The 23,305-nt window shown below is 38.0% G+C and overlaps 1 protein-coding gene across 2 annotated transcripts; it reads right to left on the bottom strand.

The window, feature by feature from the left end:
• Window positions 1-5,339: 5,339 nt before the first annotated feature.
• LOC131225297 (sugar transporter ERD6-like 16) lies at window positions 5,340-22,973 on the bottom strand. 2 transcript variants are annotated; one of them, XM_058220806.1, is made up of 18 exons: window positions 22,683-22,973; window positions 21,858-21,920; window positions 10,530-10,619; window positions 10,348-10,407; window positions 9,982-10,047; window positions 9,295-9,360; window positions 8,960-9,035; window positions 8,719-8,783; window positions 8,427-8,519; window positions 8,246-8,326; window positions 7,798-7,882; window positions 7,670-7,716; window positions 7,277-7,339; window positions 7,135-7,194; window positions 6,654-6,707; window positions 6,501-6,560; window positions 6,274-6,388; window positions 5,340-5,634 (listed from the first exon to the last, which is right to left on the bottom strand). In XM_058220806.1, the coding sequence occupies exons 1-18, from the start codon at window positions 22,875-22,877 to the stop codon at window positions 5,519-5,521; spliced, it is 1,455 nt and encodes a 484-aa protein (XP_058076789.1). In that variant the 5' UTR covers window positions 22,878-22,973; the 3' UTR covers window positions 5,340-5,518. The 2 variants fall into 2 exon arrangements, with proteins under 2 accessions (XP_058076789.1, XP_058076790.1); XM_058220807.1 differs by lacking the exon at window positions 10,348-10,407.
• Window positions 22,974-23,305: the final 332 nt, after the last annotated feature.

Below are 23,305 nucleotides of genomic sequence, written 5' to 3'. Positions count from 1 at the left end.
AGTCCCAATCCACCATCTCCCTCACCACTTGTTCAGTGGAGGGGTCTCTTTCATGTTACAAGGAAACATCTCTTGTTGAGATGTTGAGTCACATCTGGGCAGCGCCACTCGACTGGTTGTGCACTGGCTCGACTCATTTTCCAGTGAGTTGTGGTTTTGGATTTCAGACATGCTCGACCAATCGTGGGATGTGCTCGACCGGTTGAGGGTACCGCTCGACTGGTCGAGGACTCTACACGACTAGTCGAGCTTACGCAGTTTGAGTTCGGATCTTATGCGGACTACGGATTTTTGAGTCGATTTTCATAGAGATGCGAAAGAGAAGTTGCCTAAATTATAAATACGGGTCCCTAGGACTTTTTTAAGGAGAATGAGAGTTATTCTAAAGTGTGGGCAAAGGGTTTTCTCTATATATTCAAGGGAAAAGGTTAGTAGATTGCTTGCAATCTCGTTTTCTTCATAATGGAAGTTTGCACCCATGGTTTTTTACCCTTGTTTGGAGTTTTTTCACATATATCTTATCTTGTGGTTTGTTTGGTATGCTTTGATTCTACTTCTAGATTATATTTCTTTTTATTTATCGTTTGTGGGTGAGACTGAAGATTGGATCTCGGTTCACTATGTTGTTAGCGTGCTGCGCAATAACTAGTATCAGAGCTATTAGTTTAGTTCTATTGGGAGCGATGACGGAAGAAGAGAAGACTAGAATTGAGAAGTTTGATGGTTCAAACTTTGCCTTCTAGAAGGACCTCTTTATTCCTCTAAGAGGAAAAGAGAAGAAACCAGAAAAGATGACAGATAATGAATGGTTTTTATTGGATTGGAAGGCTTTAGGAACGATCCAACTCTCTTTGTCTAAGAGCGTCGCCTTCAATATATCTAAGGTGAAAACCATAAAAGAATTAATCGAAGCCCTAGCGACAATGTATGAAAAACCTTCAGCGTCCAATAAGGTTCATCTCATGAAACAGCTATTCAACATGAAGATGTCAGATGGTGGGAGCGTGGCTGAACATCTAAATGAGTTCAATACAGTCACGAGCCAGTTGAAATCGGTTAACATTGTTTTTGAAGACGAGGTCAGGGTCGACAAAGCTGAAATTTGATGATGTGGCTAGTCTAATTCTCAGCGAAGAATCTATAAGAAAGGCATAAGGAGTTTCAGGGAATTCAGGGAATGATCTAAACGTTGAAGGAAGAGGAAGATTACAGAACAAAGGAGGCAATAAACACGGATGTTCTAAGTCGAGGAAGAAGTTTAAGGGACCGAAAGACAAAGATGGGTGTTGGCCGGCATTGCGGCAAGAAGGGGCACATGAAACGTGATTGCAGGGCGCTTAAGAAATAAGAAGGAAGCTCTCAAGGCGGGAAGGATTCAGTGAATTTATCTGAGGAGTGTGACACAGAGGCATTGATCTTGTCTCTTGATGCGATGAATGAGTCTTGGGTCATAGACTCGGGTGCTTCGTTTCATGCCACTTCGTGTAAGGAAGTTCTGCGTGATTATGTGTCAGGTGACTTCGGGAGAGTCTACCTAGGTGATGATGAGCCGTGCAGTATTGTTGGAAATAGAGACGTTCATATAAATCAAAAAGATAGAACAACTTTGAAATTGAGGGATATCAGACATGTACCGAGTTTGAAACGGAACTTGATCTCAGTGGGGCAGTTGGCCAATACAGGATATGTGAAGACATTCGCTAGTGATTTCTAGAAGATCACAAAAGGTACTTTAGTGATATCTCGAGGCAAGAAGAAAGGTACTTTATACGTGACTTCATGATCGTATATTCACTCGCAGTTGCATCAACTAGAGTGAATGGGCAGTTATGGCATCAAAGGTTGAGACATATGAGTGAGAAGGGGATGTAAGTGTTATTATCAAAAGGGAAGCTACCAGAGTTGAAGTCTATTGACTTGGAATTCTACTAGGACTGCCTGTATATCAAGCAGAAGAGGGTAAGTTTCAAGAAGACAGGACGCGCTTCAAAGACGCATCTCTTAGAACTTGTACACACTGATGTGTGGGGACTGGCATGGGTATCATCTCTTGGTGGTTCACTGATTTTATTTCTTTTATTGATGATGCTAGTAGAAAACTGTGGGTTTATTTCTTAAAGCACAAATCTGATGTATTTGATGTATTTAAGAAGTGGAAAGTAATGGTAGAAAACGAGATAGGTAAAATAGTAAAATGTCTCATATCTGATAATGGGGGAGAGTACTGTGATAAAAGATTTGAGGAGTATTGTGCAACAAATAGAATCAAACATCAGAAAATGACTCCAGGGACACCTTAACAGAATGGTGTGGCTGAGCGCATAACAGGACCATCCTTGAGCACACCAGAAGCATGAGGTTACATTCAGGGTTGCCCAAGATGTTTTGGGCAGATGCTGTGAATACTGCCACATATCTCATCAATAGAAGTCCTTCAGAACCATTGGATGGTGGGCTATCAGAAGAAATGTGGACTGAGAAAGAAGTGAACCTTGCACATCTCAGATTGTTCGGTTGCACTTCATATATTCACATTGATGTGGGCACAGAAACAAGCTGGATGCGAAGTCTAGGAGTGCATGGTTATAGGCTACGGGCAGCATGATTTTAGCTATAAGTTTTGGGATATAGAAAATAGGAAAATCATCAAAAGTAAAGAAGTAATCTTCAATGAAAAAGTGATGTATAAGGACAGTGTGCAGGAAAATAAGGCCAATGAGAAAGAATTCATAGAGTTGGAAGAGTTACCGGACACTTGTGTTATAGCACCACAGGATGATCATGCACAGGAACATTATGAGGTAAAGCTGCAGATACCGGTTGTGAGGAGGTCTACTTGGGAGAGGAGACCCACGGTCCGATACTCACCCTCCTTACATTATCTATTGCTGACAGATAATGGTCAATCAAAGTGTTTTGAAGAGACATTATAATCAGATACACGGGTTAAGTGGGAGCAGGGTATGGATGATGAGATGGACTCTCTTGAGTCTAATCGTACATGGGATCTATTCACTCTACCTAAGGGTAAGAGAGCTCTTCATAACAAGTGGGTTTACAGACTGAAGGAGAAACATGATGGTTCGAAACGGTACAAGACTAGATTGGTTGTGAAAGGGTTCCAATAAAAGGTAGGTATCGAATTCACTGAAATATTTTCACTAGTGGTGAAAATGTCTACGACTTGCATGGTCTTAAGTATAGTGGCTACAAAAGACTTACATCTAGAGTAGCTAAATGTTAAGACAGCCTTTCTTCATGGGGACCTTGAAGAAGAGATATATATACATTAACTGACAGGATACGTGGCACCAGGAAAGGAGAACAAGGTGTGTTGACTGAAAAATAGTTTATATGACCTAAAGCAGGCCCTGAGGCAGTGGTACAAGAAGTTCAACAGTTTCATGTCGGGAAATGGTTTTAGGAGATGTCATACAGACCACTGTTGCTATTTGAAGAAGTTTATTACGTCGTACATCATCCTTCTTCTGTATGTTGATGATATTCTTGTGGCCGGTTCAAGCATGAAGGATATCTCAGATTTCAAAAGACAACTGTCTAGATAGTTTTCCATGAAGGATTTAGGAGCTACAAAACAAATCCTAGGCATGAGGATAAAACGTGACAGGGAAAACAATAAACTGGTTTTGTCACACGCAGAGAACATAGCCAAGGTGCTTGATCGATTCAATATGGGAGGTGTTAAGCCGGTTAATACTCCATTAGCCAACCACTTCAAGCTTTTTAAGGAGCAAGGTGAAAAGACGCAGGAGGAACGAGACTATATGGCTAAAGTCTCATACGCATCAGATATTGGGAGTCTCATGTATGCTATGATGAGCACGAGGCCAGACATTACTCAAGTAGTGGGAGTTGTTAGCAGGTTCATCAACAATCTCGGGAAGGAACATTAGGAAACTGTGAAGTGGATCCTTAAATACCTAGTATGTACTGTGGATATAGGGCTGTGCTATGGTGGATCAGAAATCAAGCTACAAGTCTACGTAGATTCAGATTTGGCAGGAGATATCGACAGCAGAAGAAGCACTACAAGTTATGTCTTTACTCTGGTAGTGCTGCAGTCAATTGGGTCTCTCAGTTAGAGAAGATAGTATCTATCAGTACAACGAAAGCAGACTATGTTGTAGCTACAGAAGTGTGCAAGGAGATTGTATAGATGCAAGGTTTCATGGAAGAGTTGGGTAAGAAGCAAGTAGATTGCAAGCTGTACAGTGACAGTCAGAGTGCAATACACTTGGTTAAGAATTCAGTCTTTCATTCAAGGACCAAGCATTTTGACATCAGACATTACTTCATATGCTCGTTACTGGAAGATGGATTAATTGCTCTGGAGAAGATTCATACAAGTGAGAATCCTGTGGATATGCTGACCACGGCAGTCATACAGGAGAAGCTGAACCTTTGTTCAGCTTTGATTGGTCTTCAAGCTTGAAGACGGGGAGGTAGTGCACTCCGGATGTAGAAGACGAAAGTTTATGGCGATGTGTTTCCAAATGGGAGATTGTTGAGATGTAGAGCCACATCTGGGCAACGCCACTTAATCGGTCGTGGACTAGCTCGATTTGTTTTCCAGCGGGTTGTGCTTTTGGATTTCTAAGGTGCTTGACCAGTCATGGGATGTGCTCGACCGGTCAAGGACTTTGCACGACTAGTCGAGCTTACGCAGTTTGAGTCCGGATCTTGTGCGGACTGTGAATTTTTAAGTCGGTTTTCACAGAGGTGCGAGAAGGGAAGTTGCCTAAACTATAAATAGGGGTCCCTATGGCTTTTCTAGGGAGAATGAAAGTTATTCTAAAGTGTGGGCAAAGGGTTTTCTCTATACATTCAAGGGAAAAGGTTAGTAGATTGCTTGTAATCTCGTTTTCTTAATAGTGGAAGTTTACACCCGTATTTTTTTTTACCCTTGTTTGGGGCTTTTCCACATATATCTTGTCTTGTGGTTTGTTTGGTATGCTTTGGTTCTACTCATAGATTATATTTCTTTTTGTTTATCGTTTGTGGGTGAGATGGAGATTGGATCTCAGTTCACTGCGTTGTTAGCGTGCTGCGCAACATCTCTATCATATCATCATCCCATAGGTGTGATAAAATTGTTTGGCTAAAATGATTTAAATGTTGTCTCATAATTTTAGCTTTTTAAAATATAAACTACAAAAGAAAAAGGACTTCTTTTTCTTCTTCTTCTTTTCCTCAAAAAGAAGAAGAAGAAAACTATTCTCCTGTCCAGATTTCCAAGTGTTGTTTGTGATAGGTTATTGTGTAATGATACTTCAAAGTTACATTTTTAGAATGTCATTGCAGTGTCGCATGCAAACCAATTTGGATTTCAAATCATGATCGAAGAGTGTTACAATCGATCATCTTGTTATTTCTATCAAGCATTGCAATGTAACATAAATAGGACAATAATCAAAACTTTGAAGATAATCACCATCAAATATTTTCATTCAACTGTTTTATAATCACCATCGAACATTTGATGGTTTTGTTTTTCCTACTAGGAGTTCATGGAGGCTTGTATTTCTTCAAGGGTTCGCCCCTTTGTTTCTGGTACCAGCTTTGCGATGAATAGAACAGTGGCTGCAGAAACTCCAGCATTAAGGAAAAATGTACCTAAAAGCAGAGATATATGTTAGTCCCAATCTTATAGCTTAAAAGAATTCCTGAAGTGATTTTCCTACTCATTCTTTAAATCAACCTGATGTTGCATCATTTCTCTCACGTGTTAACCTTGTAAAATAATCTTCCAAGCTTAAGACACTTAAATACAAGACTCTGAACTTAACAATGACTCTCCAACAGCTGCATATACATGCATTTGAATGAATTCAATGGCCAGGCTTTGTGTTTAATCAGGACAAAAGGATGCAAGTTTATGATGTTTCATGGTATTAATGATGTGGGATATCCCTCAAACGGCAAGTTACGTTTTCTTTCAAATCCAACTTCAAACTAATGGAATCACACTTTTGAACACTCTGCAAGTAGGTTAATTCCACTTTTGCATTTCAAATTGATTGTGCGCCCAAACAAAACCACAATGCTTTCTTGGTGCCTTCAACTGCAACTATATCATCAGTGCAATTGATGCAAAAGAAATGTCAAAACCAATCAATACTACTGATATTGAGCCTTTCCAATTGCACTTAATTCCCACATCACATGCAAAATCACACCAACCATTAAATTCATGTGAATATTGCATGTTGGCTTACAGTTAATTGAGAATATATCATTATGAAATTTCCTCACCTGATGAGCTCCAAATCATGAGAAAGTTGAATGCATATGAAACCACCCAAGCACCAAACCAGTGCATCAAAGTCACCAAGCTTCCGGCAATGCCCTTTATGTTCATCGGGAATATCTGCAATGAAAGTAATCGCCAAACAACCCCACACCCATTTAAGGAATTCGATTTGGGTAGCTTCAAAGAAAGGTAACATTGATATAAATAACAGGTTGTGTGAATCTCCTACCTCCGACATTATAACCCAAGGAACTGCTCCCAGTCCGAGCGAGAACGATCCTATGTATATCTGATTGAAAAGAAACCAATTCATATATTTTGTGGCAAAAAGAAGAATAAAAAATATCTTGTTAGTCCTCTTTGGTATGTACGATTTTTTTACCAGTATGCCAGCCAGAGCTATCATCGGTGCCCACCCTGATAACACTCCATGGTCCTGTTTCACATAAGGATTTAATCTATCTATAAGAATAAGAAAAAAAAAAAAAAAAAAAAGGAACTATATCATGCTTTGCCTGAATTGCAGTGAGGGACTCATGTTTCAGAACTGCAAGTTGTTTGACTGGTAGCTCCAACATGGCCAGGTAATGGAGGAAGAAAAGCAATCACTGCCATCCGTCACTGTACTTGTTCCCATTGTGCACCAGCATCAGCTATTTCTTTCTGACTATCCATTCCCAGGCTGAGCATCAGAAGACTGGGATGGTCTGATGGTGGAGTTTCTTTTCAGCATTGCCCATTGACAGTGGGCCCCAAAAGGCAATCAGAGAATTGGGGAGGCAAAGCGAATTCTAGTAATTCATATTGACCATTGTATATTTCCTCTTATAAAAGAATAAGGGAATAATTAGATACTTTTTTACCTTGAGGAAGAAAGAAATTGCAGTGAGAAAGTTGCCTAGGCAAGTTCCCGTTGAAGCAATCTGAATTGAAAAATCCAAGGGTTTATTGAGGGTTTCTGTTAATATCATTCAGGAGATCGGAGGATTTTATGATACAGCTTACCAATAGGAGAGGCCTCCTTCCAGTTCTATCAGTTAGGATTGCACCCAATGCCGTTATCGGAACCTACAAAACAGTACCATATACAGATTTTGGAATAAGGATCTGAAAGTTGAGAAATCATTTTCCTGCAGCACATGTGCCAATGTAGATATATTAGGATTCAATGCACTCATCAGGTGGGTTACAAGTGTACATTGAATATAGAATGTTGGTCATCTTTTTTTCCCAACCTCCTTGGGTCGATGAGTGGACAGACCTGAATTTTGGGTCATGGCATGTTTTCCTGACGGCCCATCTGATGAATGTGCAATATGCCATGCTGGCACATGCTCCGCTTCTTGTGCATAATTCTGTAGAATTTCTCAATTTGAATGACATGAAAGAGTAGATCACCTGAACGCAAGCAATTGAAATAGTACCGACGCTGCCTGAAGAAAATCCTGATATAGTAGATTCGCGATGAGAATAGATTATTGTTTGGAAATGCAGTAAAACGAATCATTTAGAGAATGGTGTTTTACCTGCAGACACAAAAATTTCACTTGCGTAAAATGCAACCCCATTAATCCCTCCAAATTGTTGAAACGCAATCAGTCCCACTCCAACCTGAACACTGAAAATTCAGTCGGGCTTCGACATTTGTATCAAATTGAAGGGTCCTTCACGAGCAATTTATTTTGACAAGAAAAACAAAGAGCTCCAATGATGCAGAGTCCTGATCTCACATTCACCTTGATATGCACTATCTGAGCTGTGGATCAGATGGGCCCCACCATGTCACTGCACCCACTGAAGGGATCACCATGTGTACATTGACTTGGACCATTGGCAATGCTTTTCGAACAGCACATTCTTTTTCTACCAATGTGCCCCACATGAAGAGTGTATCAGATAAGGCCCACCTGATGCTCACCTTGGACGTCCGCACACAAGTGTCATTTTGGAAGTGAGGTCAATGAAGTTGCTTACGATTACTGAAAGGGCATATCGCCTCTGGAACAAGTCCTGTATTCCTGCCTTCGGAAGTTTTTCAAGAGTTTCTATGTATTCCTACAAAACAAACATTAGCCCATCATCACCAATTCCGGGTCTAATATCATTAAAGGTTTGCATTCTCAAGTAAATCAATGTTTGTAGTTGGAGTAAGAACTTGAATTTCGGCTGCTTCCTTGGAAATATCAGCATCCTTTCCACGCAGCCTTTGTAGTGCAGCTTTAAACTCTTTCTCACGGCCCACCTTTGCCTATGACACACCATGAGATTTCTATACATGTCATTGTATTCTTGTGTACTTTTTAACACAAACATTGATTATTATTATTATTTTTTTCCTATTGATCTGTCCCGACATGGCATACAGTCAACCTGATTGCCGAAATGAGAATTAGATGGTCATGATCGTAAAAAGAAATGGACCCAATCATTTATATATAATAGCTTACCAGCCATCTAGGAGACTCTGGAATGAAAAACAGACCCAAGAGTAGAATTAAGCATGGAACAAGTCCTGCATGTGGAAACCCAAATTAGTCCCTTCTCACAATAGCCTTTTTTTCGGTACTTAAGCTGTAACTAAACTGACGATATCACAGTCTCTGTATCTTTTTACCAGGATTCCTCTCATTTCATGATTTACAAAGATAACCAGATATCTCAAATTTTATTAGGAAGTACAAGAACTACCAGTGAGTGCCAATGTGCGCCATGTTACGACCACCCCCACCACAAATGCGACGGATACCCCAGAACAGATCATGAGCTGCGGAATAGATGAACAGTGAGTAAATGCGATTTGAATGGTTTGGATGAACTTGTGAATCGGATTGTTAAATTAGTTCAATGAAGCAGAAATGACCGAGTTGCATTCCTTTCCAGTCCAGACTGAAACAACATAAAATGCAATCTAGAATGTAGTTTTAAATTTGGCCATTTCAAGGAAGTTGAACATATGATCGCAATTTGATTCAATAGTGCATCCAAACTCAGGCTTAACTACTGACCTACTATTTCTCTTGCACCTGATGAACTGTCGTTAGCCCTCCTCGGAGATTCTTGGGTGTTATTTCTGCTATGAACACGGGTACCTGTTCACGCAGAGACTTTAAATGATATGAAAATGTACGGTGTAGATTTACTTATCAAGTTTACAGAGTGGTAATTACACAATTGGGCCTGTTTGGAACGTGGAATCAGGTGGGATTGGGTGATATGGAATTGCATTTCGTCCAATGCAAATTCCATCTGGCTTCCAGAAATGATGGAAAGGATTGGATTATTCTAGGTGTCATATCTTCCATTCCCAGCAGGAGATACTGTGGGATTTTTGGTGGATTTTGAAATCTACTACAATAATGGGCCCTACATTGATGCATGTGTTTTATCCACATTGTCCATCCATATGCACCCTTTAAACATGACAATCGAGTTGCATATGCATACATGTGTTCAGCATCAATTGTGGAATCTGGCTCATTGATTACAAATTCTCTGATCCATTGAATGCCAGCTTCACTAAATACAGTGTTTTTCTCAAAAGAGAATTTGATCCCAAAAGTAGGATTCAATTGTCAAAATACCATAGTATTTCCAGACAAATAATCGTGTAATAATGGTTTCAATTCAACCTAATGCAATTCGATAACATTTAATCCTGCATTCCAAATGGGCCCTTACAGGAAATAAGAAGACTGTTATGAAATGCATACCACATAGGAAACAATGCCGATTCCATACCCCATGGAAAATCTTCCAAGATCAAGCGACCAAGCAGCCTTCAGAACAGTCCCATGTCAAGATGTCATGATACATGTTTTAAACAGGTGAAAAAAAGATAAAGTGCTAGGCAATCCGTGTCCATCTCTCAGGTGGGCCGCTAGCATGCTAATCAGGTGGGTTGCATGTGAATGAGGAAAATGGATGGTTGGAAAATTGATGATGCAGCTGATGAGAACGTTTGCTTGATATTTGGACTAGGGATGTTCATGGTGGGACCCACCAGATGACTGGCAACGATTCACAAATTGATGTCATGAATTGATTTTAGCCATGGAAATTCATTGTAGATATCAAACCTGAGAGAAGTAAATAGCAAACCATGCAACTATGCAGACAATAGCTGAAATCCTCATAGCCTGTTTTCATGAATCAAAGAAAGTTAGAGAGATGAGAAGAATCCCATGAATGTTGTGCTATGGTTATCAAAGAACACAGATACAACCATCAGGTGGGCTGATCCGACCTGCTAACTCCTTACCCATTTACGGCCAGTGAGATCGGCAATCCGTCCACTCGTCACGGCACCAATCATCGCACCAATATTCAATATGGAACCAAAGACTGAATACTGCAATGTAACAAATAGGATGAAAAGCAATGTAAAAACTGAATACTGCAATGTAACTAATAAGATGGAAAACAATATAAAGATTGAATACTTCAATGTAACAAATAAGATGGAAAACAATGTAAAGACTGAATACTTCAATGTAGCAAATAAGATGGAAAACAACGTAAACCGTTAGTGCCATGGGTCAGGAATCTCCTGCCATCCACGGATTGAAAGCGGTAATCCCGGTGCATTTTTTATTTATTGAAAGAGGTAATCCCGGTGCAATTTTAATTTTAATTTTTTTAATTTTTTTTAAAATATATTTTTATATATCAAAATTTCAAACGTGGAGGGATTCAGATTTTTGAAAGAGGATAGGATTCCCACCCATCATCAATAGACAATTGGTAGGGAAACGTATGGAAACATGTATGCCCGCCTCTTATCATCCAGACCAGTAATATGGGCCCCGTGATCAGTGGGTAATAACTCAAATTTTCTTCCCTTTGGGACTACAAATAAGTGAAAGTTTTTCCTATTGAATGTGGACCATTGTTTCAATTGTCAATTTGCAGACCATTAAGATCTTCTGATGGAGAGATGTTGAAATATAGCTCATCCACGGTGGGGTCCACAATTAATGGATCGCATCATTCCCCAACCATCATCCGCTACATTTTTTTTTTTTTTTGTTCATTTTTGGATTATTATAATTGATGATTTTCCGAGTCAAGTCGGACTCAGTCAAGCCCGATTGGGTTCAGCACCATGAATCAGCACTGAAATATGGGTGATTCGCCCCTAGTCTCGACTCAGCTGAGGACCAAATGAGTCTGTCGGAGTTACCAAGTAATCAATACATTGTGACAAATAGGGTGTAAATGGGCCGAGCAGAGGCTTATCCGAACCAAAGGCCCATGATTAGCCCATTAACTATGCATTTAGCGCAACGTGCTGTCCAAGTAGCCATCTTGATAGTGTTAAATACGTGGACTGAGCCCATTGTTCATTGGCATTAGCAGTAGGTCATAAGAACGCATTCAATACTGGAAGATCCTAGCCATCCAATCTTTGCTTCTTCTTCTTTTTTCTTTTTTCTTTTTTTTAAAAAAAATTAAATTTTTTTTTTGAACATGGACTGTTGCGATATTTATGTTCTTAACAGTCAATTTATAATCCACCAATTGTAGGAATAGGGCATCCTGAGTGTTTTTTTTAAAAAAAATAAAAATAAATAAATAAAATTTTAGCTGGTGTATATTGTTCTTTATGGTGTGGCCCACTTGATAATTGGTTTGCCTGCTTCTCATTGTATGATCAGAATAGTCCGATTAAATCGTTTAGGTCGGTTTGAGCCCATATTTAAGTGGCTGGGGTCAGGCAACGGGATAAAGTGTTACGGTCGGGATGCAGTTCGAATTCTTGGCCCCTACAGTAAACCGGACGTGTTACCTGAACCCGACCCATTGCCACCCCATGCGGTGTATGATTCCACAATGCATGGCACGATCTATTGCAATGTTTTCTGACCTCCAGGTTTGCTCTATAATGCAATACATCGACCTCTGCCTTTGAATCTCGGTCTTCCAACAGTTATCCAAACCGTTTATACGAGGAATCTCACTTTTTATGGTCGCCGATTGCATAATGACACTACCTGCAGTAGCCACGTGCTCTGTAGGTCCCACAATGAAGTATCTGTTTCATCCACTCCGTCCATACATTTTGGATCATTATTTTAGGGCATGAGACCAAAAAAATTATGCAGATCAGTTGGACTACACTACAGGAAACCAATTGTGATTGAACGTCCACCATTAAAATTTTCCTAAGGCACACTGTAACGTTTATTTTCCATGCAACCTTTTGATTAGGTAACAAAGACATATACCAAGGGAAAACACAAATGTCAGCTTCATCCAAAACTTTCGCTGCCCAAAGAAGTTTTTAATGGTGGGTGTGTTCCTGTCCTTATCTAATATTTGATCTGCCTCATTTTCTATGCTCATGCCTTAAAATGATCCCATAAAATGGATGGATGGCTTGGATAAAACACGTACATCATGGTGAGACCTACAGTGCACCAGACAGTAAGGAGTCACCCTATACACTTTTACCAATCATGTGGTCCACTTGAATTAGATGGATATATTTTCATGAGGGAACATTAAATGTGAATTTTAACCACATCAATCCTTTTGTCTCCTTTGGAGGCTTTTCTATCCATTTTCGGTATATTAATTGTGTTGTGTATGACACCACCCGAAAAAAATCTATGTCAATGCACCCAAGTTTTTAGCTTTTCTACAAGCGTAGCCCATAGTTTAGTGATCTGGACTGAACTATGGGCTACGCTTGTAGTGATGGTGGCTAGCACTGAACTGTGAACTGACAGTGGGGTGTACTAACAAGCTAACAGACAGAAAAATATAATAATAATACTTTATAGATGGATATCATTGTTTGGAACCTGGCTAGCATAGAATGAAGCACCCAGTGGTTAGGGTAGATTTTACATTAAAAAAAGAAGAAATTATTACACATTTGCTTATTCGAAGGTAGTGGAATGATAATTATATCATTTAATTAGGCAGCTTTTTGACAACCTCTTGAAAATAGTTGAACAGCTCTATGAGAACCTTTTTAAAATGGCATTGGGATGTAAATTTTATATTAAATTGGTAAAAAAAAAAAAAAATTTATATAAAATTTCCATTTTTCTGGAAAATTCCCAATCCAAGAGTGGACATATCAAATCAACCGTTTGGATCAATGAAAAATAAACCCAAATCCAATGGTGAGAGTTTCGTATATCTTATGGAAACACATGGGATGCATTCCAGCATACCTCTGTATCAATTTATTTTTTTTTAGAATTATTGGTGCTTAGTTTGTTTCCGTGCATAAGCATGCCAGAATCAATAAAGCGGATGGATCCAAATTGATCAACTTTGACCCAAGCACAAATAAGTAGATACATCCAATATGAACATATATGACTAACTAGATTTCGAGAAGATCAGTCACTTACTCGACCACTTGCAGAATTTTTATAATAATTAAATGATAATAAGAGGGTATGGTTCTTCCTCCGAAGATGGGTTATTTTGTGCCTTCCATAAGAAATGACTTTTCAAAATACCAGTGCAATCAAATAAAAGGAAAAACTCATAAATGTGTCTCTTGATAGAACTACATAATATTGGATAGAGGAATGCATCTCTTGAAAGAACTATATAATATTGGATAAATTACAAATCCAACGTATCAGCATAAATTTAGATTAAAAATAAAGACTATAGCTAAGAATTACCGCTACTCTTAGGATAAGCTGAGATAAATTAAATTAGTAGATTTGTTTAATTTGATTTTGTAGATGATTGGTTGCTTGGCTTTTTATTATGTTGAATTCCACTATTATTTATAGAGTTTTGTTGCATATTGTTCTTCCAAATCCTTCTTCCATTACTGCAACGATTACAGTAGTCGAAATGTCTTTCTTTAGATCCTTATTTTTGTTACATTTTCCTTTTATGAGTTCATCTTTTGTTGGCCAAGCTTTGTGTCTCTCGGTTACCTTCTATATCTCAAAGTGCTCGACCGCATCTCTCTCTTCGCTTGTAAAAGTTTTAAGTAACTCGGCCACATCACTTAGTCGACCGTCCACTAATGTATAAAATTGGATTTAAGCTAACTATGATTCCGTAAAAATCACTTTAAGTATCTTGAAGATCTTTTCATGCACCTCTTATTTCTTATGCAATACCACATGTCACCCTCTTATTGGCTCTCTCTATAATGGCCAGAAATATGGTACAACATTGCCCCCCTGTTGCTTCGCCTTTGGAGAAAAAAAATGTGAAAGTGATTTTTGAGTGTTAAATATTGCATATTTTTCTCTGTTTATATCTTGGTTTTATGAATATGATAATGCTTAATGGGTACATTTTATACATGTTTGCATTGCGATGTAAGTTCAAGAGCTTGGATTGAAAAGAATGTTAAAAGCATAGATTTGATACTCAAGAATCACCAAGCCAAAGGATACATCTTAGGAAACTAAGATTGAATATCTCAAGTCCCCAAGATTCAAGGAAATAAAGTGAAGAAGGAAGAATGTCGATAGATCAAAGTATAGAAATTCAGAAATCTGAAGCGTCACTATCGATGACATCGAACACCCTTTGATGCCATCGAAGTAAGTGTTCGATGGAATCTAGACCTGATCGATTGCATCGGAACTTATGCAAAAATCAAGTTTGGTTGCTAGACAAATTAGATGCATTTTTCGATTACATCAAAGCCTTGTTTGATTGCTCGAAGACCTGCTCGACGACATTGAAGGCCATTCGATGGCAACGAGATTTTTAAGGAATTCTATAGCAACTTGTTAGAACATTCTAGACATTTTTCAATGGCTTGAGGATTGTTCAATGGCACTTTTCAGATTACCACGTTCACATGTCCCTTTGACACCTTTGCTTACCAAAGAATCTCATTCAGATTATGTAATGCCCCCGCCACTTTTCAGCGATGTATGATCAGTATTTTTTCTGACATGGTGGGGCGATATTTAAAGGTCTTCATGGATGACTTCTCTATCTTTGGTCCATCCATTAGCGATTGCCTAGAGAATTTAAAAAATGTGCTAAAGCGATGTGAAGAAAAGAACTTGGTACTGAATTAGGAGAAGTGTCACTTTATGGTTTGTAAGGGAATTGTCCCGGGACATATCATCTCGTCCAAAGGAATTGAGATAGATAAAACTAAGATTGACCTTATTTCTAATTTACCTCCACCCAAGAACATATGAGACGTGCGATCCTTCTTAGGACACGCCGAATTTTACAGAAGATTCATAAATGACTTTATTCACCTCTCTCGTCCTTTATAAAATCTACTTCAAAAGGATGTACTATACGAGTAGACTGAGCAATGCCAGGAAGCTTTTTCTAAGCTCAAGGGTATGCTAACCACCGCACCTATCATGTAGCCACCTGATTGAAGCATTCTTTTTAAACTTATATGTGATGCATCTGACTATGCTCTTGGGATGGTGCTAGGCCAGAGAAAAGACAAAAAGCCCTATGTTATACACTACATAAGTAAAATCTTAAATCCTACCCAAGTGAATTACTCTACTAAGGAGAAGGAACTCTTAGCTGTAGTATTCGATTTGGACAAATTTAGGTCCTACTTGATCGGATCCAAGATCATCATCTACACTGATCATGCGCCGCTCAAGTATTTTCTTTCTAAAACTAATGCTAAGCTCTGCTTGATAAGATGGATCCTTCTACTCTAGGAATTTGATTTAGAAAAAAAAGATAAAAAAATGGAGTAGAAAATGTGATGGCTGACCATCTTTCTCGCCTTGATCTCCATGATTCCCTTGAGATGACACAAATAAATGACATGTTCCGTGACGAATAGTTATTTAAAGTCTCCTACTCACCTTGGTTTGTTGATATTGCTAATTATCTTACCATAGGTTTCACGCCGACACATTGGACTGCGCAAGATAAGAAGAAAATTTTCACCAAGAACACAAGTTCTTATGAGATGATCCGTATTTATTCAAATATTGTCCAAACCAAATTTTGAGGAAATGTGTGCCAGACGATGAACACCAAAGTGTCATCTCCTTCTGTTATTCTTAGGCCTGTGGTGGTCACTTTTCTACTAAAAAGACCACGACCAAAATTTTGCAGTGTGGCTTTTACTGGCCCATTATGTTTAAGAATACTCGTGAGTTCTGTAAAGCTTGTGAGCGTTGTCAGAAATTGAAAATGTTGTCCCATCGAAACATGATGCATTTGAATCCTATTTTGATCATTGAAGCATTTAACTGTTGTGGCATCAATTTCATGAGACCATTCCCCAATCCTTTGGGAATTTATAGATTCTGCTAGTAATAGACTATGTCACTAAATGGGTCAAAGCAATTCCATGCCGGAACAATGACCATCAAACGGTCATTAAATTTTTAAAAGAAAACATCATTTCCCGGTTCAGAACGCCTCAAGCCATCATTAATGATGGGGGTTCACATTTTTTTTAATAGGCTGTTTGTGAACTTAATGAAGAAATATGGCATCTCTCATATGGTGAGCACTCCATACCACCCACAAATAAGTGGGCAAGCTGAGATTTACAACAGAAAGATTAAACACATTTTGAAAAAGACGGTTAACCTTGACCGTAAGGATCGGTCGATCCGATTGACCGATGCCTTATGGGCTTACCATATTGCATTTTGGACCCCTATTAGAATGTCTCCCTTTAGATTTGTTTATGGAAAGGCTTGCCACTTGCCTGTGAAGTTGGAACATAGGGTCTACTGAGCTATTAAAAATCTAAATTTCAATTTAGACAATGCTGGCTTGCTGCGCAAACTTCAATTGAATGAACTTGAAGAGATGCAGAATGATGCGTACGAGAACTTGAGAATTTACAAGGATAGGATGAAGGTGTTTCATGGCCAACATATTCTTCGAAAATCATTTACTCCCAATTAGAAGTCCTTTTGTACAATTCTTAGTTACATCTCTTTCTGGGTAAACTTTAATCTTGTTAGACCGACCCTTTTACTATTACTAATGTTTATTCTCATGTGGCCGTCGAGATTCGAAACCCAAACAATGACAATGATTTCAAAGTGAATGGACATCATTTAAAGCCATTTGTTGTAAATTTTGATTTAAAGGACATGTCCATACCACTGAATGATCGTGTTTACCAGGACTGACCTCCTAGTCTGATGGAGGTGTAGTTAGGTTTACCGTTTTCCACCGTTTTAGTATAGTTTGTTTTTCACTGTTTTAGGATAGTTTGCTTATTGTCTGTTGGAGTCTTTTGTGCTGACCCATCTTCGTATTGAGATCATTGAAAAATCCTCAAAATTCCTTCTTCAGGTACTATCTTCCTATTACTTCCCTTTTTCTTTTCGTGGCCTCTTTTGCATTACATGTTTATTTCTTTTACATTGAGAACAATGTAGATTTTAGGTTGGGGATGGGAGATGGGAGATTAGGTAAACGAATTAGTTATTTTCTTAGTCTTTGAGCAAAAATTGTAAAAAATTTAAAAAAAAATTGAAGTTTAAGATGTTTAATATTGATGATTTATGTCTCTTGGATTCAGTTACTTGGAGATTTCAAAGTAAGTTCAAATTATTAATCCATGATTACGAGTTTTAAACATTGTTCGAGTCATGGTGTCATATGTCACATTTAGCTTTCACATTAAAGCTTCGGTCAACAATGAATTATTAACTTGGTGATTATTTAGCATTGAAGGAACCAACCTAGGAAATTTGTCTATCATGTTCAATATAATAATAATAATAATAATAATAATAATAATAATAATAATAATAATAATAATAATACCTAGCTAAAGAAAAACAAGTTGTCTTCGAAAAGGCCACTTATTAAAGATCTTAAAAAGGTTGACATAGCGTGAAAGTCATTGATGGAAAAATCAAAAGTTGGAGGAATAAAAGAGGCAATTAAAAGATGAATTTTAAGGCAAGTTTCGATTTAAGTTTTAGTTGTCTTGAATGCTCTTTAGATTATCAATGTTATCATGAAAATGAAGAATTGAACCTTTAATTGTGATAAGTCTAGACTTCATTATGCACCTATGGAACTCACTGTTAGGGATTATTTTAATTGATGGATTAATGCTTGGAACTTGATTATGAAAGTTACCAAGTACAAGAGTTTAGGAAAGTATAAGACTCAACGTTAATGTACTATGAAACTCTATTATCTGGATTGATTTTGAAACCTCTTGAGCTTATGAAAATTATACAATGGTTTCGAAATATTTTTCGCCTACTTTGCTCAGGACTAGCCAAATGCTGGTTGGGGATTGTGTTGAGGGTCAAAATTGCATATCATCCCCCAATTATATCTTGGTTTTATGAACATAATATTGCTTAATGTCCTACTTTACTCATGTTTGTGTTGCAAGGTAAATTTAAGAGCTTGGATTGAAAAATGTGCTAAAAACATGGATTTAACGCTCAAGAATCACCAAAGCTAAGGATGAATCTTAGGAGGCCAAGATTGAAGAATTCACATACCAAAGATCCAAGGAAACTAAGTGATGAAGGAAGAGAATCGAAGATTTAAAGTGAAGAAAAGGAATCCTGAAATTGTCCTGAAAGCCAACATATTACTGAAATTGTCCTGAAAAATCATATTCTAAAACTCTGGGTATTTTTGAAAATTGTGCAGAATGAAGTCTATCTTAGAAAACTGTGTAAATTGGAGGCAGTTTCTAGAGTTTTTCAAATAGGTGAAAAAGTTGGAGTTCCACAACTATAAATAGGATTCCCTAGGATGCTCCAAGGCATCTTATAAGGTTTGAGGAGTGAAGCAAAAGGGTGGAAAAGCCATTGCTAAGAGTTATTCATTTTCTTCCTTAGTTGTTTTCATATTTTATTTAAGAGACTTTAGTTCAATCATGTCTATGGTTGGCTAAACCTCTTAAATAGGGGGTGAAGCTTATGGCGTGATGTGATATTTCTATTGCTTTGATTCATGTTTATATTAAACTTATTTTGATTCTAGTTTGATTTTTAAGGAATACTTCTAATTTTTAATGGTTTGTTGTAACTCAAATTACAATAGATCTGAAACAGCTTTAAGTATATTTTTTTCATGCTTTGAGATTATGAAATTAGGAAATCCTGTTGTTCAGCATCATCTCTTGGGCATGGTTGGATGATGGAATCCCTTCTAATCTTCATAATTCTCCTATGTTTGTGGAATTGGTATATCCTGTTGTTTGCCATTGTCTCCATGGCATGGCTAAGTGATGGAATCACTTCCAATCCTCATAACTCTCATCCATTGAGAAGTAGGTCAAAGGAAGTTCAGATTTAATTTTATTGCTATATCTTCCAACTGGATAAGATAGGACTTCATTCCAGTAGTGTCTTTGAATCAAGCATAGTATCACCCTGATTGTTATAAGAGGATCCTTGAAAACCCTAGTTCCCACCTTTGAATTCTTAAGTTTCTAATTAAATCTCTCACAATCATTTCCTGTTATCTCAGATTTAGATTCACATCTTTTTCTAGTTCTACTTCTAGTTGCTTTCAGAATACTCACGAGATTAGTTCCTGTGGATTCGATCTCGGCCTCATCAAGATTATTACTATATCGCGACCTTACACTTGGGGTTGTGAACACGTGCCAGAATCAATAAAGCGGCTCAATCCAAACCGATAAACTTTGACTCCAAACGTTGAAATAAGAAGTTACATCCAAAATGAATATATATATATATATATATATATATATATATATGACCAGGTTATAAGAAGATTGGTCGCTTACCTAGTCACTTGAAGAATTATTATAATGATCATGTGATAATTGGAGGGTGCGGTTCTTCCTCTGAAGATGGGTTGCTTTGTGCCATCGATAAGAAATGACTTTTTAGAATATCAGTGCAATCAAACAAAAGAAAAAACTCACAATCGATCACTAGGAGCGACTGCAATAATGCGTCCTTTGAAAGAATTGTGTGATATTGGATAGAGTACAAATCCAATGTATGAGCGTAGATTTGGATTACAAATGAAGACTATAGCTAAGAATTATTGTTACTTGATTACCGCTACTCCTTGAATATGGTAAGATAAAGTAAATTTTCAGATTTGTTTGGTCTGATTTGTAGATGATTTGTTAGTTGTGTTTTTGCTTCAATGAACTCTCTATTATTTATAGAGTTCTTTTACAACTTATTCTTCCATATTCTTCCATTACTACAACGATTACAATAATTGAAAAGTCTTTCTCTAAATCATTTTTGTTATATTTTTCTTTTGTAACTGTTTCTTTTCTATTGGTCAAGCTTTGTGTCTTTCATTCGCTTTTTATATCTCAAATTGCTTGACCACATTTTTCTCTTCACTCGTAAAACTTTTGGATATGTAGGCCACATCACTTTGTCAACCATCCAGTAAAGTGTAAAAATCACCTCCTATATCTCAAATTACTCTACCATATTTCTCTATTCACTTGTGGAACTTTTGGATAATCCAACTACATTATAAAGTGGACCATTCACTAAAATATAAAACTAGATTTACACCAATTATGATTGTGTACGGTGAGTATCTTGAAGATTTTTACATCTATCTATTTGGGGTGCAATTAAACATGACTCGGTCTTATTGGCTTTATAGAAAATGGCCAGAAATTGGGTACAACAGGAAATTAGGAACTCCTCTTGTGGCAGGTCAAACTCACGTATCCACGTCAATGGTAGGCAGTTTTCTTGTCTTTGTTCCATTGTCAATCAAAGGGACCGTATGTCTCGCATATGGACAAGTTTGGCTTGGCGCGACCTAGGAAGATGAGTTATAGTTGCCATTCACGGACATCATGATGCGTCCATTCTGTTCAAGTTGGGTACACGTTTCAGTGATCCAGATCTTTGAGATGATGGGCCCAACTACAGATTGAGCGTGTGCCTCAAAGCATTTCCATTTTTTTTAAAAAATAAAAATAAAAATTATTGAATGTGTTCATCCAATCTACTATGATTGTTTTGGACCGTTGATCTATTAGTTGTAAAGCACAGATGCAAGCTTACGATCTTCTAACCAAGAGGAATAATTCATCTGTTATGGCTACATAGATCAACGGTGTGGATCGCCGAGCAAATGGACTCTACGTGAACAGAAGTCGCAGATCAGGGACATTGTTCCAGTTGTGATGCATTGGGAAGAGACCTAGGCATCTCATAGAGGGCGTTTGGATGCACTATCCAATTGATTTGCAATTATTAATTCTAATGTGGTGGGGTTTTGATAGTGGGCCCCCCGCTTGATAGCTGCCATCCAGTGCCTAGTTCCCACTGATCAGAGATCAAGTTAGAAGAGAAAATGGGTAATTTTTTTTTAATTTTTTTTTTTTGAAAGGTGAAGACTTCAAGGTTCATATTCATGTTCGGCTTACGTAATGTACCAATCAGTATTCGACAATGTTTTAATAATCAGCAAGTTGCTGAATATTAAAACATTGAAATGTAATCTTTGTCGTTTCCTCTTAATTAGTTGGATGTTTTCAATTCAATTCACTTGTGCATCCAAACACACACAAGATTAAAAACCAAAGTAACTCTAGTTCTATGCAAACCTGGTGAGAATTCCGTGTTTGTTTTATCAAATCAAAGTTGAAATAATAAATAAATAAATAAAACACAAGCATCACAAGTAGTCCTGAACAAACCTCAGCCAGAGATAGACCAAGATCGTTCCTGATGCCTTTTTGGGTAGGTGCGGAGTAACCCACCTGCGAAATAATAAAATTTAAGTAATTACAATTATATATAATTGGAAATCAGAAGCAAAGCTTTAAAGATCCATGAACTAGTTTGGACTCAGTGAGTCAACTCAAGTTTAAGCGGGAGCGAAGGTGACAAGGATTCTAGACACCCTGTGAAGGAAACAAGCGCAGAAAGAGGAAGCCCCCAACTTGTTTTTGATGTGGCTTGAATTAGAGAAAACCCCCATTTAGTTGATTGGATTGACTCGAGCCAGACCAATCAATCCCTGAGTCAAACTCAATCTGGGTTGTTGATGATCCAGTCTTGGTCATTTTCTCATGAAGAAAGGTTTGAGGGAATGAAGAATATTCACCACAAGAAACAACAGCTAGCAATCGAGATGTTCACTCGGCTCACTGAGTCAACTCAGTTTAGTCCGTGATTGGAGTCTAAAACCAGACTACCATAAACACAAAACCAGATGCTATTTGCCCATCCACCACACTTGTGAAGACACAAGAAATTCATCAAGTGGGCTACACCTATACATGCATATTGAACATGAACAGTCCACTGGTAATCATTTCTTCTAACTGTCCATCTTTTGGAACATTTCTTGCCACACCTCGTGGACATCTTAGATCTTGATTACTCATCCCATAAAATATAAACGGAAAGTATATCTTAGATCTTGATTACCCATCCCATAAAATATAAAGATTACATAGAAGATTTGCATATGCTAGTCAAATAAAACCTTGAAAATCTTCATATATCTTACTACTTACACACGATCCAAATTCGAAAGAACCGCAGACCGCGACAAACGTGCTTAGCAAAACCACCCACAACGATCCTTTGCTGGTGTCGCTGCTGAGTTCGTGTGTCTGGACGGCAGAGATCTTGTCTGACTGGATGAGTGGCTGGGTGATCTCATCTTGTGAAATATTACCTCCAGTTTCCACATCTTGATGAATGGCCATCTATCTCTCTCTCTGTATCAAGGCAAGAGAGACGAGTTGAAATCCAACACAAGATCTGCAATGAGAGAGAAGAGACATGGACAAGGCTAACTTTCATATATTTTATAACCATCAACTTTGCTAGTTTCACACATGTGCTACAACGGCACATGCCTAAAAATCTGAGTTTTACATTATATGGGGCCATATGTGTAGATTCCCTATCCCACCACTATGCTGGGATCAGATGGATGGATGCAAGTAGTCTGGCAAATGAGCTGGCTGATCAAGTCCAGCCTGGCAGCGCCACAGGCTGGGCTGGGCATGGAATCAGATAAGGGAATTTGACCGTACCACCTGAAGTTGGGTGATATTTTCTGGAGAGGTACTACCTTCCAGATATCCAAAGGGTGGCCTTCTCACACCTTTTAGAAATTGCTTCAGACGAA

The sequence above is a fragment of the Magnolia sinica genome, chromosome 14, assembly GCF_029962835.1.
Source record: "Magnolia sinica isolate HGM2019 chromosome 14, MsV1, whole genome shotgun sequence".
In the NCBI taxonomy this organism is placed as follows: domain Eukaryota; kingdom Viridiplantae; phylum Streptophyta; class Magnoliopsida; order Magnoliales; family Magnoliaceae; genus Magnolia; species Magnolia sinica.
The sequence above is the reverse complement of the archived record's forward strand: the minus strand, read 5'-3'. Positions and strand labels throughout refer to the sequence as shown.

Coding starts and splice junctions, on each gene's coding strand:
- LOC131225297 (XM_058220806.1), bottom strand. CDS start 22,877: ATGGCCATTCATCAAGATGTGGAAACTGGAGGTAATATTTCACAAGAT. Junction 7,195..7,276: donor GAAGGAGGCCTCTCCTATTG/GTAAGCTGTATC, acceptor TTTTCAATTCAG/ATTGCTTCAACGGGAACTTG. Junction 6,389..6,500: donor CTTGGGTTATAATGTCGGAG/GTAGGAGATTCA, acceptor CTTTCATTGCAG/ATATTCCCGATGAACATAAA.